This window comes from Loxodonta africana, chromosome 1 (assembly GCF_030014295.1).
Source record: "Loxodonta africana isolate mLoxAfr1 chromosome 1, mLoxAfr1.hap2, whole genome shotgun sequence".
Lineage (NCBI taxonomy): Eukaryota > Metazoa > Chordata > Mammalia > Proboscidea > Elephantidae > Loxodonta > Loxodonta africana.
Genome location: NC_087342.1, coordinates 40,528,092 through 40,539,910, shown reverse-complemented (window position 1 = coordinate 40,539,910; position 11,819 = coordinate 40,528,092). Strand labels below are relative to the sequence as shown.

The 11,819-nt window shown below is 44.5% G+C and overlaps 1 protein-coding gene across 2 annotated transcripts in view; it reads left to right on the top strand.

Annotated features, from left to right (window-relative positions):
- Positions 1-327: 327 nt before the first annotated feature.
- GMDS (GDP-mannose 4,6-dehydratase) overlaps positions 328-11,819 on the top strand; it is a 795,040-nt gene continuing 783,548 nt past the window's right edge. The window contains exon 1 of one of the 2 annotated variants that reach the window (XM_003417823.4): positions 328-609. In XM_003417823.4, the coding sequence (XP_003417871.1) occupies positions 508-609 (102 nt within the window). In that variant the 5' untranslated portion in view covers positions 328-507. The remainder of the gene's footprint in view (positions 610-11,819) is intronic. The other variant, XM_010597535.3, reaches the window with a different exon arrangement.

Below are 11,819 nucleotides of genomic sequence, written 5' to 3'. Positions count from 1 at the left end.
GTGACATCCACCTACCCTGAGCTCCTTCACTTCCTCTCCTCCGAGGGGGCGGACCTAGCCCAGGCGGCGGCCCAGGCCCCGCCCCTCGTTCCAAGGCCCCGCCCCTCGCGCTGGCGTCCACGGGGCGGGGCCTGGACGGGGAAGGGGGGCTTGCCGCCGGCGCTGCAGGAGCGTCGCGGGACTACGCGGCTGACGCGGCGCGCCGGGCGGCAGCCCCGCCGCCTGAGCCTTCCAGGCCCGCCTTCCGCCTTGGCCCCGCCCGCCGCCCGCCTGTCACTCTCCGGCGGTCCACGGGGCTGGGCTAACGGAGGCCGCCGGGCCGCTCGGCGCCCGCCCCCTCCGCCTCCGACTACAGTTCCTTCTCCTCCCCCTCCTCTTCCTCCCCTGAGGCTGCAGCCGCTCGCCGGCCACTCACTCCCGGCTCCTCCACCGGGCTCCGCTCCCCTACCCTTCCTGCGCGCCTTGCTCCGCTCGGCTCTGTCCTCTCCGCTGCACGCCTGCGAGGACATGGCACACGCGCTTGGAGGCTGTCCTAGCGTCCGGGGCTCCGGGGATGGCGAGACGGTCAGGTCCAGGAAGGTGGCGCTCATCACTGGCATCACGGGCCAGGTGAGTGAGCGCAGGACCCGCGCAGGCACAGCCGGGTCCCCGCCGTCCGCCGCCCGGCACGTGTGCCTCGGTTCCTCGCCTTGCTCGGGCCGCCTGCCTCCAGGAACAGCTCTCTGAGCGTCCCGGAAGGTGTCTGCCGCCAGAGAGGTGGGAGAGAAGAGGTGGTTTACGGAAAGCCTGCTGCGTTTGGAGTGTGCTGAATGCTTCGAATGCTTCTGGTATCTCATTTGAGTGTGTGAGCGTGCTTTCTGCACGGAATGTGGTCCTCACACCCGTGCAAGGCTACCTTCTCTCACCTGCCGACGGGTGACCAGAGTGCTTGTTTCTCCAAGCCCACGAGGGTGCACTTGGGATTTTGTGGCTTGCAGATCCGAGTACCTGGGGAGGGAGAAGGACCGGTTATCTGTGAATATGTGTGGAGGCACCTTGCTGTATCCCAGTGTCCGGGCCAGCTTACCTGCTCATGCTTGGGAGGCAAGGAAGGGGATGTCTTGCTGGTTTGGTTCTTCCCCTCACCAGATTTCCAGATGGAAAGGAGAAAAGAAAAGAAAGTAGTGCTGTGGAGTCACAGAGTAGGAAATGTTAAAAACAAAACTCACAAAAACTTTTTTTCTTAAATCACACAAGTGTTTCAGATTCATGTTCGACGTTTTGAAGTGTGTCTCATAGATTGCTCCAAACATGAGGCTAGGCTTCCATTTCCAAAGAAATGAGGTACTTGAGTGAGATAATCAAGAGGAGCCCTTGGGAATGTTGGAGGTACCTGGCACAGGCTGACTGTGGCTGGTTTGTGTTAGACATCTGCTGTGTGGCAACAGGTAGGGCCAGACCACTGTCTTATCAAGCTATGCTGTTTTAGAATCAATGGTGATGAAATAATTCTGCTCATGTATTTCTATAGAGAAGATGTGATGTGTGCACACCTTGAGAGCTCCTGGTGGTGGAGAATATTAAGTCCCCAAACCGTCTGCAATAAAAGTGGTAATGATAGCTTAAACTATACTGCTTATTTTGTTCTAGTCACTTGGCTAGTATTAACTCATTGAGCTCTCACAACAATTCTTTAAGGGGGTACTTTTATTATCCCCACTTTACAGATATGGAAACTGAAGCCTGAGAGCTTGATTTGCCTAAGGTCATGCCACTAGGAAGTGTCTGGTTTGGATTCAAACCCAACTGGCTCTGGGATCTGAGTTCTCAACCATCGTGCTATTCTGCCTCACAGGAGAAATCTAATATGTTGTGGACGCAGAGATACTAGGTTAATTGATATTAATTTCAGATAACTTGGTCTTAACTGCAAATGCAAATTAACAAATGAGAAACACTGTCAGTAATTATAGCAACTATTTTTACCTAACTAAAATTCACATCTTACGGTCTGCCAAGTACAGATTCTTGAGGGGATGATGGGACAGACTACCAAGATAAGAACTATCTTGAAAAATCAGGACCCATGTTGTTGTTTTCAGGTGCCGTTGAGCCAGTTCTGACTCTAAGCGACCCTACACGCAACAGAACAAAATACTGCCCGATCCTGTGCCATTCTCTTAATTGTTGTTATGCTTGAGCCCATTGTTGCAGCCACTGTGTCAGTCCATTTTGTTTTCAGGATCTTCCTCTTTTTCACTGAGCCTTGACCTTACCAAGCATGATGTCCTTCTCCGGGGACTGGTCCTTCCTGATAACATGTCCAAAGTATGTGAGACGAAGTCTCAACATCCTTACTTCTAAGGAGCATTCTGGCTGTATTGCTTCCAGGACAAGGCTTTTGGCAGTCCATGGTATGTTCAACATTCTTCACCAACACCGTAATTCAGAGGCATCAATTCTTCGGTTTTCCTTATTCATTGCCCGGCTTTCGCATGCATATGAGGTGATTGAAATCACCATGGCTTGGGTCCGTCACACCTTACTTAGTCTTGAAGTCTTTGCTTTTTAACACTTTAGAGAGGTCTTTTGCAGCACATTTGCCCAATGCAACGCGTTGACCCATGATCACCATAAATACTAAATACGGCCAAAAATGTTATTGGATTGGAATCAAGAAATCTGAGTTTAGCCGTGGTGTTCTTACCATGTTATTTTGGGCCAGTCATTGAGCTTGTGTGGACTTTTGTCATATCATATAATCAGTAGCATTTATTGTCTAATATTCTTTTGGCTCTGTATCTGGTCAATTTCAACTAATTTGTCTCTGGGTATTCATGGATCTTGCTTTGTTTAAGATAATTACAATGAACGCGTGTTTGAAAACAGTTAAGATGGATGTGGAAGGCAAAGATTGAGCTTGAGGAAGAGAACGGTTAAGTTCAGGCAGTATAACAGTTCAGGGCCTGTACACGGAGCTCTCCCCTTCCTCGTGCTGGGTACCCTTCTGCAGGTGACTCCCCTTTTCCTAATTTTTAGGCTGGATTTCAAGCTGACATTTACTAACCTCACATGATCTCCTGAAAGTAGAAATTTGTTTTTAGTCTTGTCAATAAGTTAGGTAAGCAGTTAATTATTTCTGGGTTATACCAATTTCAGTGACCAGCAGTCTCAGTCAGTGCAGATTGGAAATGGAACCTTGTTTAGAGCTTTGAGAACAGTCATTTGGCTGGTACTGAGTGCCAGGAAGGAATGAGAGGAAATAGCCTCACACTCCATTTTGCCTTGTAGGCGGCCATGGGAGACTTCCTTAGGCACCATGTGTATGGTGCAGCTCCCTGACCAGAGTTGGCTCCACACTGTATTAGTTTTCTAGGGCTGTGATAACAAAGCACTCCAACTTGGGTGGCTTGTAAGAATAGGAATTTCTTGTCTCACAGTCCTGGAGGCTACTAGTCTGAGCTCAGGATGTCGGCAGGACCATGTTCTTTCCCAGGGATCTACAGGAAGGTCCTGTCGTATCCTTCCAGGCTTCATGTAGCCCCACGTGTTCCTTGTTTTGCAGATGTAGCACAATTCTGTCTTCATGACTGGACCCACACTACACTCACATGAAAAACCAAACGAAGCCAGTTGCTTTCGAGTCCATTCCGACTCATGGCAGCCCCTCATATTTCACAGTAGAACTGCCCTGCATAGATAGGGTTTTCATGGCTGTGACCATTTGGAAGCAGATTACCAGACTTCTTTCAAGGCACCTGTGGGTGGGTTTGAACCAATAACTTTTCTGTTAGTAGCCCAGTGTTACTAAGTTTGCAACATCCAGGGACTCCTGCATGGCCCCATGTAATTAAACTGATAACAGCTTCAGAGACCCTGTTTCCTAATAAGGTCCTGTTCACAGGTACCAGGGATCAGGACTTAAACATAAATTTTTGGGAGACACAATTCATTTAATAACAGCACCTTATTTCCAACTTTAAAGTGCTGCTTGGCTTTCAGCTCCGTTTAACTTCTGCACCAGTATTTTCCACTCTACTCCAACGTCCACCCTCTGCACTGGCTCTTGGAGCTCCTAGCTCAGTGTTGAGCTCTGGAAGTGCCCCATAAATACTTGCTGATGGAATTTACTGCCCTCCTATACTTTTTGTTTGTCTTCTAGGACAGTGGCTCCTAACCAGGGACCAAGGATCTCTGGAGGACTGTGAATGCAAGGAGCCTGAAAATCCGTACCTTATTATACATTTTCTTAATAATATTGGTTGAGAGCTTATAGAGCTACTTACTCTGCTAAGCATTTTTATATCCATACCTAAGAGGCAGGCACAATTTTTTTTACCTAAGGAAAAAAAAAAAAAATTTTTTTTAAGAGGCAGACACAATTGTTATCCCCATTTTACGATCACACACTTAACAAGTATCACAGCTGAGATTTGAAACCAGGGGCCAGAGTCCAGAACAGTTGCTCTAAGCCATTTTGTTAGTGGCTCTGTGTGATAAGCCACCTCTTAATGTATATACGGGAAATTATAGCTCTCTCTGTGTGTGTGTGTTTGCATGTGAGTAGGGGGTGGAGGAGGGAGAAAAGGAAAGAGAAATTGTCTTAAAGAAGAGCTTCAAATTCAAGAAGGTGAGGTGGAAATCCCTGCTCAGATACTTAGGCCCTATTATGCCATTTGCGTCAGGATGAGCTCTTAAATGAGTTGCCCTAAATCCGCAGTTGAGAATAAGCCAGGGTGCCCTGTTTGCTGTGCATCTCTAGCACATATAGATGATCTCTGCCTACATGGAATAGTCCTTAAAAGTTCATGTATTTAAGGGGTTATTTGACTTCCTGTTAGGCTCCTTGTTCTAGCTTTCCCCCTCCTACCTAGTGGATTTTTTAAAAATCTTATTTTATTGTGAAAATATACACACTAAAACATCTGCCAACACAGCTTCCACATTTACAACTCTGTGACATCGATGATGTTTTCCATATTGTGCCACCGTTATCACTATTCGTTTCCAAAATACTCCACTGTCATTAATATAAACTCAATGCCTTCCAAACAAAAATTCCCCCTTTCCACGACCCTTCAACCCCTGGTAACCATTAATGATCTTTGGTTTCTATATGTACCTAATCCTCACTTATTGACTATCTATATGACATTTCACATTTATGATAGTAAAAAATCTTCTGACTATTTTGCACGTTAAAGACGTACGTCTGGCAGTAACAAATGCTGAGGTGCGAAGAGAGAATAACGCTGGCTGTGATGGCTAAGATTGTGTGTCAGCTCGGCAGCACCATGATTCTCAGTGGCTTGGCAGTTATGTGATGATGTGATCTGACAGTTATGTAGTGATGTAGTCATCTGCCACTTTAACATAATGCTGATTTTCGCATAACGACCTGTTCTTTGGAACCTAACCGTGTCAGTAAGTGAGGAGTGTGTGTACTTGCGAGGTCATACAGTATTTGTCCTTTTTATTTCCTATCAGTTCTTTTTTTTTTCCTTAAGTTTTATTTAGCTTGTTGTTGAGAATATACACAGCAAAATATAAACCAATTCAATGGTTTCTACATGTGCAATTTAGTGACATTGATTATATTCTTTGAGTTGTACAATCATTCTCACCCTCCTTTTCTGAGTTCTTATTAACATGAGGTTAATGCTGCCTAAGGTTCCTATCTACTCTTTCGAGTTGCTGTTGTCAGGTTGATCCCATACAGGTAGTTCTTGAAAGAGCATAATGTGCAAAGCAGACCTTTTTTTATTAGTTAAGCTATTGTTCAATTTTAAGGTTTAAGGTTTAAAGATTATCTCCGGGCAATAGTTTCAGGGGTTCATCTGCCCTCCATGGCTCCAGAAAATCCAGAGTCCATCAGAATTTGAAATTCTGTTCTGCATTTTCCCCTTTTGGATCAGAATTTTTCTATTGAATCTTTGATCAAAATGTTCAGCAGTGGTAGCCGGGGACCATCCAGTTCTTCTGGTCCCATGGCATAGGAGGCAGTTGTTCATGGAGGTCAGTTAGCCACATATTCCATGTCCCCCTCCTATTCTTGACTCTCCTTCTTTCTCTGTTGCTCCCAGTAAAGAGAAACCAAATGTTGTGCCTTGGATGGCCGCTTGAAAGCTTTTATGACCCTAGGCTTTGTGCAACAAACTAGAAGGTAGAACAGAGATGCTAAAATGTTATTAGGCCAATTAACTGGGATGTGCCATGACCTAAACCTCCAAACCAAGGAACCAAATCGCATGAGATGTTTGGTTGTACATAAATAGCCTTTGTTGTAAATACATCTATCACACAACTTTTGCCAATTCAACTTTTTACAGGTATACAACTTATTGACAAAACTTCCAGTCAATTCTTGACCCAGTATTTGTGAATCCGTTTCCAAAGGGTTTTCCTTATTGAATCACCTTTTCAGAAAACCAGGCTCTAGCTTCGCATTGCTGCTTCCAGGTCCTTTGCCAGCCATCCCCAAAGCTGTCTAATGATGTTTGTTGTTCTTTCCTGCACCCACAGAGATATTCTTGCTGTTCTTTGAATGCTATAGACACAACCTCTTGGAGTCATTATTTTGTGGCTGAATGGCTTCACAGGTCTCATTTCTTTTAACTTGATTAAAAACTTTAGTGTTCTCAGACCAACCCTGCCAAATGCAGCCATTCCAGGAACTTTCTTTGTATCTAAACCCACTGCTGTCGAGTCGATACCGACTCACAGCGACCCTGTAGGAGAGATTAGAAATGCCCCATAGGGTTTTCAAGGCTGTAATCCTTATGGAAGCCGACTGCCACATTTTTGTCCTACGGAGTGGTTGGTGAATTCGAACTGCCGACCTTTTGGTTGGCAGCTGAGCGCTTTAACCAATTCCCGTTGGCTCTATAGGTAATTTACACATCTTCATTTCTTGGATTATAAACTACTTTAAGATAGAAACCTCATTTTCAGCCTTCTACCTCCAACAGGGCTTCACCTAGTGGGCTTCCAAAAATGTTGGCTTACTTTTTCCAGGAACAGTGGAGGTACTTACTGAGCATCTGCAGTGCGTGAGGCTTTTGTTTGAGATGCTGCTGGGAATATAAAGACGTGTAAAATAATAGTCCCTGTCCACTAGGATCTCACGGTCTTTGAGGAGTTGAAGACAGTGCACGTGAAAAGACAGTCCATGCGAAAAAATTAGAAAGGTAGAAAGGCCTGGTGATCTGCATCTGTAAAGATGACAGCCAAGCAAACCCTGTGGAGCAGTTCCACTCTGTAACACATGGGGTTACCATGATTTGAAGTCAACTTGATGGCAACATGTTTGGTTTTTTTAGTTTTGGGGAGAACTGGATAGTATATAGCTAACAGACAAGTTGAAACTTAGAGAATGAAATGGTTTGTTACGACTTCAGATTTAAAGGGCTTGGAAAAAAATTAACATGTCCAGTTTTATGTGATAGATTTCCTCCTGTTTTTATACTCATATTAACCAATGAATTAAAAAATTCCCTTGGCATGCATGTTACGATTTTAGAACTGGAATTAAATTACCGTCATTATGTAGAGGTGGAAAGGAGACAAAGTGTGATTTCCCCAGGCCATGCAGCAAGTTAATGCTAGAGTTAGAGTTAGACCCCCTAACTCTTGTCTGCTAGGCCACTGGTCTTTCTATCATCTGTGGACTGTGATTAACACTGTCCAACAATAAGAAAGAGAGACTGCTATTAGTCAGGAGAATTGGAGTAAAATACTGTATGTATGTATTCTTGTTAGGTGCTGTTGAGTCAATTCCGACTCATAGTGACCTTATGTACAACAGAATGACACACTGCCCAGTCCTGTGCCATTCTCACAGTAGGCTATGCTTGAAGCCATTGTTGAAGCTACTGTGTCAGTCCATCTTGTTGCGGGTCTTCCTCTTTTTTGCTGACCCTCTACTTTATAAAGTATGATGTCCTTCTACAGGGAATGGTTACTCCTGATAACATATCCAAATTACATGAGACAAAGTCTTATCATCCTCACTTCTAAGGAGCATTCTGGCTGTACTTCTTCCAAGACAGATTTGTTCATTCTTCTGGAAGCCCATGGCATATTTAATATCTTTTGCCAACACTGTAATTCAAAGGTATCAATTCTTCTTTGTCCTTTGCTATTCATTGTCCAGCTTTCGCATGCGTATGAGACGATTGAAAATGCCATGGTGCACCTTAGTCCTTAAAGTGATATCTTTGCTTTTCAACACTTTCAAGAGGTCTTTTACAACAGATTTGCCCAATGCAATACATCGTTTGATTTCTTGACTGCTGCTCCCATGGGCATTGATTGTGAATCCAAGTAAAATGAAATCCCTGACAACTTCAATATTTTCTCCATTTATTATGATGTTGCTTATTGGTCCAGTTGTGAGGATTCTTGTTTTCTTAATGTTGAGGTGTAATCATGTACATTATACCAAACCCAAAACCACCAAACCACTGCTGTTGAATCGATTACAACTAACAGTGACCATGTAGGACAGAGTAGAACTGTACCATAGGGTTTCCAAGATTGTAAATCTTTACAGAAGCTCTCCCACAGAATGGCTGGTGGGTTTGAGCCACCAACCTTTTGGTTGGCAGCCGAGTGCTTTAACCACTGTGCCAGCAGGGCACCTTTATGTACATTATAGTGTTTTTTATAAAGTTGAGTAATAAGTGCACATCTGAGTAAGTAGTCAGTAAAATCTATTTCAGTATTTAAGGAACAGCTAACTATGTATTAACCTTATATGACATTAAAAAATCTTATTTTCACAAAATATTTGCAGCTTGAAAAGATTGGGGGCTTAGAGTTAGATAGGAATCTTTAGTGTTTGATCTACAAAAGTTAACAAGATCATAGGGACTCAAGAAAGGGGTTGGCTCTAGACAACACCTTCTTCTGAGGGCTTAGATGTTCACCTTGTGTTGAAGGCCGTGTGCTATTCTTAGCTGCTGGTTTCCTCCAGAGCCTCCAGGCTCCTTTGAGCGCTGCCTCATCTGCTCCTGAACTAGGACAACTCAGTGCTGCGTGCCCCATGTCTGGCTTCAGGACTACCAGGCTGACATTGAGTGTGAGTGTTGTTAGTTCCTGACTTGATTTCTCACATGAACTAAAAGGACTGTCTTAATTCTTCTTGTGATCCTGAATGGCTTCCTTTGAGGTAGAGTTCTCAACTTGCCTATCTTTTGAAGATGCCTTTCTTGAGCTTTTGTTAGATAAAAGTCATCACTAGGCAAGTAGCTAAACCAAAATTGACTGTGATTCCATGTAAAGAACTAGGCTTAAAGGGCTGAGGCAAATGTTTGTCTTTAACCAGGATTCTGGACACTTGGTAAATAATTATTTGAGGGGTGGAGAAGGATACCGGAAAAATGTACTGGCATTTATAGAATGATTACTGTGTGCCAGGCAATATGCCAAACACTTTAAGTTGCTCATTTAACCCTGTGTGGAAGGTATTTTTACCGTCCACATTCTACCAAACAAAGAAAGTGAGACTTGGAAAACATCAAAAATGCCCAAGTACACTTGGCTTAGAAGTTACTACCATGCTGTACAGGGACTTAAGGTCTCTTGGTGGTGCAAACAGTTTGCACTCAACTGCTAACCTAGAGGTTGGTGGTTCGAACCTACCCAGTGGTACCACGTTAGAAAAGGCCTGGCAATATGCTTCTGTTAAGATTATAGCCAAGAAAACTCTATGGAGCAGTTCTACTGTGTAATACATGGGATCGCCATGAGTTGGAATGGACTCAGTGGCAGCTTATAACAACAGCAACAACACAGGGACATAACCATGGAGGTAAAAGCCTAACTTCTTATGTAAATGCTGAGATTGAAAAAAGAGGTAAGTGGTGACAGCTTTGCGACCGTATGGTGTGGCATCTCTACTGGTATAGGTTAAACACCAGCCTTTTGTCAGGACCTTCTCTCATGTGTCAAGTCAGGCTAGCTCTGATGGCTGGTTCGGTGATAAATTAGAAATGTTTAAAGGCTGCTTTATATTTGATAAGTGCTTCAACACATCCATGAGGTGTTGTTAACGTTATTAACTCTTATATCTTAGGTGTCCCTGGGTGATGCAAATGGTTAATGTGATCAGCTGCCAGCGGAAAGGCTGGCAGTGTGAGTTCATCTAGAGGCGCCTTGGGAAAAGGGCCTGGCAATCTACTTTAGAAAATTCAGCCATTGAAAACCGTATGGAGCACAGTTCTACTTTGACACACATGGGGTTGCTCTAAGTCGGAATTGAGTTGACAGCAGCTGACTATGTCTTAAATAAGTGTGGAATAAGGATGGCAAGGGGAGGTAGAGGTCTGGTTTTCTGAGGTCTGTCAAAGACTCCTAGTGGCTCCTTTCCCCAGCGTTCTGCTCAGTTCTCCTTTGAGGTCTCTTGAAGGTAAGAGGTGAAAATGTTTAGGGCAAAGTGACTTTCCCTGTCTTTAAAGCTCTGCTTCTTCTGGTGGAGGATCAGGGGCCAGTGGCCAGTCCACGTGATGGTCAGAAGAAAGTAGGTCACTGGGGCCACAGCTTGGGTCTTGGGTTGTCTGGATGGAAGTTATAACTGGATAGCCTTTCGTGAGTCCATTGTAGCACGTGGACAGTCAGAGTTTTCAGTGTGGTGGAGGGAGGCAGGTGAGATCCTTAGAGACTGGCGCTTGGTTGTGTGACCCCTACAAACAGTTTTCAGAAACTATTCCCCCAGAATATCTAGGTCAATTGGCATAGCACAGTTTATAAAGAATATGTTCTACATTTTACTTTGGTGAGTAGCGTCTGGGGTCTTGAAAGCCTGGGAGCGGCAATCTAAGATACTCCACTGGTCTCACCGCTTCAGGAGCGAGGAAAAATGAAGAAAACTAAAGATTCAAGGGAGAGATTAGTCCAAAGGACTAATGGACCGTATCTACCATGGCCTCCACCAGACTTAGCCCAGTAAAACTAGATAGTGCCTGGCTACCGCCACTGACTGCTCTGACAGGGTCACTATAGAGGGTCCTGGACAGAGCTGGAAAAAAATGTAGAGCAAAATTCTAACTCAAAAAGAAAGACTAGACTTGCTGGCCTGACAGAGACTGGAGAAACCTAGAAAGTATGGCCCCCAGACACCCTTTCAGCTTAGTAATGAGGCTGCTCCTGAGATTCACCCTTCAGCCAAAGATTGAACAGGCCCATGGAACAAAACAAGATCAAAGGAGTATGCCAGTGCTGGGACAAGGACTAGAGGGCAGGAGGGAACAGGAAAGCTGGTAATAGGGAAACCAGGGTTGAGAAGGGAGAGTGTTGACATGTCGTGGGGTTGTTAACCAGTGTTATACAACAATGCGTGTACTAATTGTTTGATGAGAAACTAGTTTGTTCTGTAAACCTTCATCTATAAGTACAATTAAAAAAAAAAAAGAAAAACAAAAAACAAAGAACTGTTCCCCCACTAGCCACTGTTACAACTCCCAGGTTCTCTTGCTGTGCCCTTAGATAAGTTATTCCCTTTCTCTGATGGCTCCTTACCCTCTTGTAGTGTGGGGCCTGTGCGTGCTGCTGTGGCCTAGATTGAGTTTTCCTTAGGAGACTCAGGAGCCCTGAGTCTCAATCCTCATACCCCATTATGAACAAAGAAACCTGAAAATCTTTTGGCCTGCAAAAGACTCTCTGCAGATATTTTTGCCTAGGCCTTTCTTCCCGTAGGTTAGCCTAACCTGAAGAGATGCTCCCTTCACTTGAGAGCAACCTCCCCTTCTCCCTCCCAGTAAGGCTGCGTTTTGGCTGTTAGCGCCTCTTCGTCACCTCTCCTAAATGCCCGTAGTTAGGTTTTGGCAAAGTTGTTTTTTTTA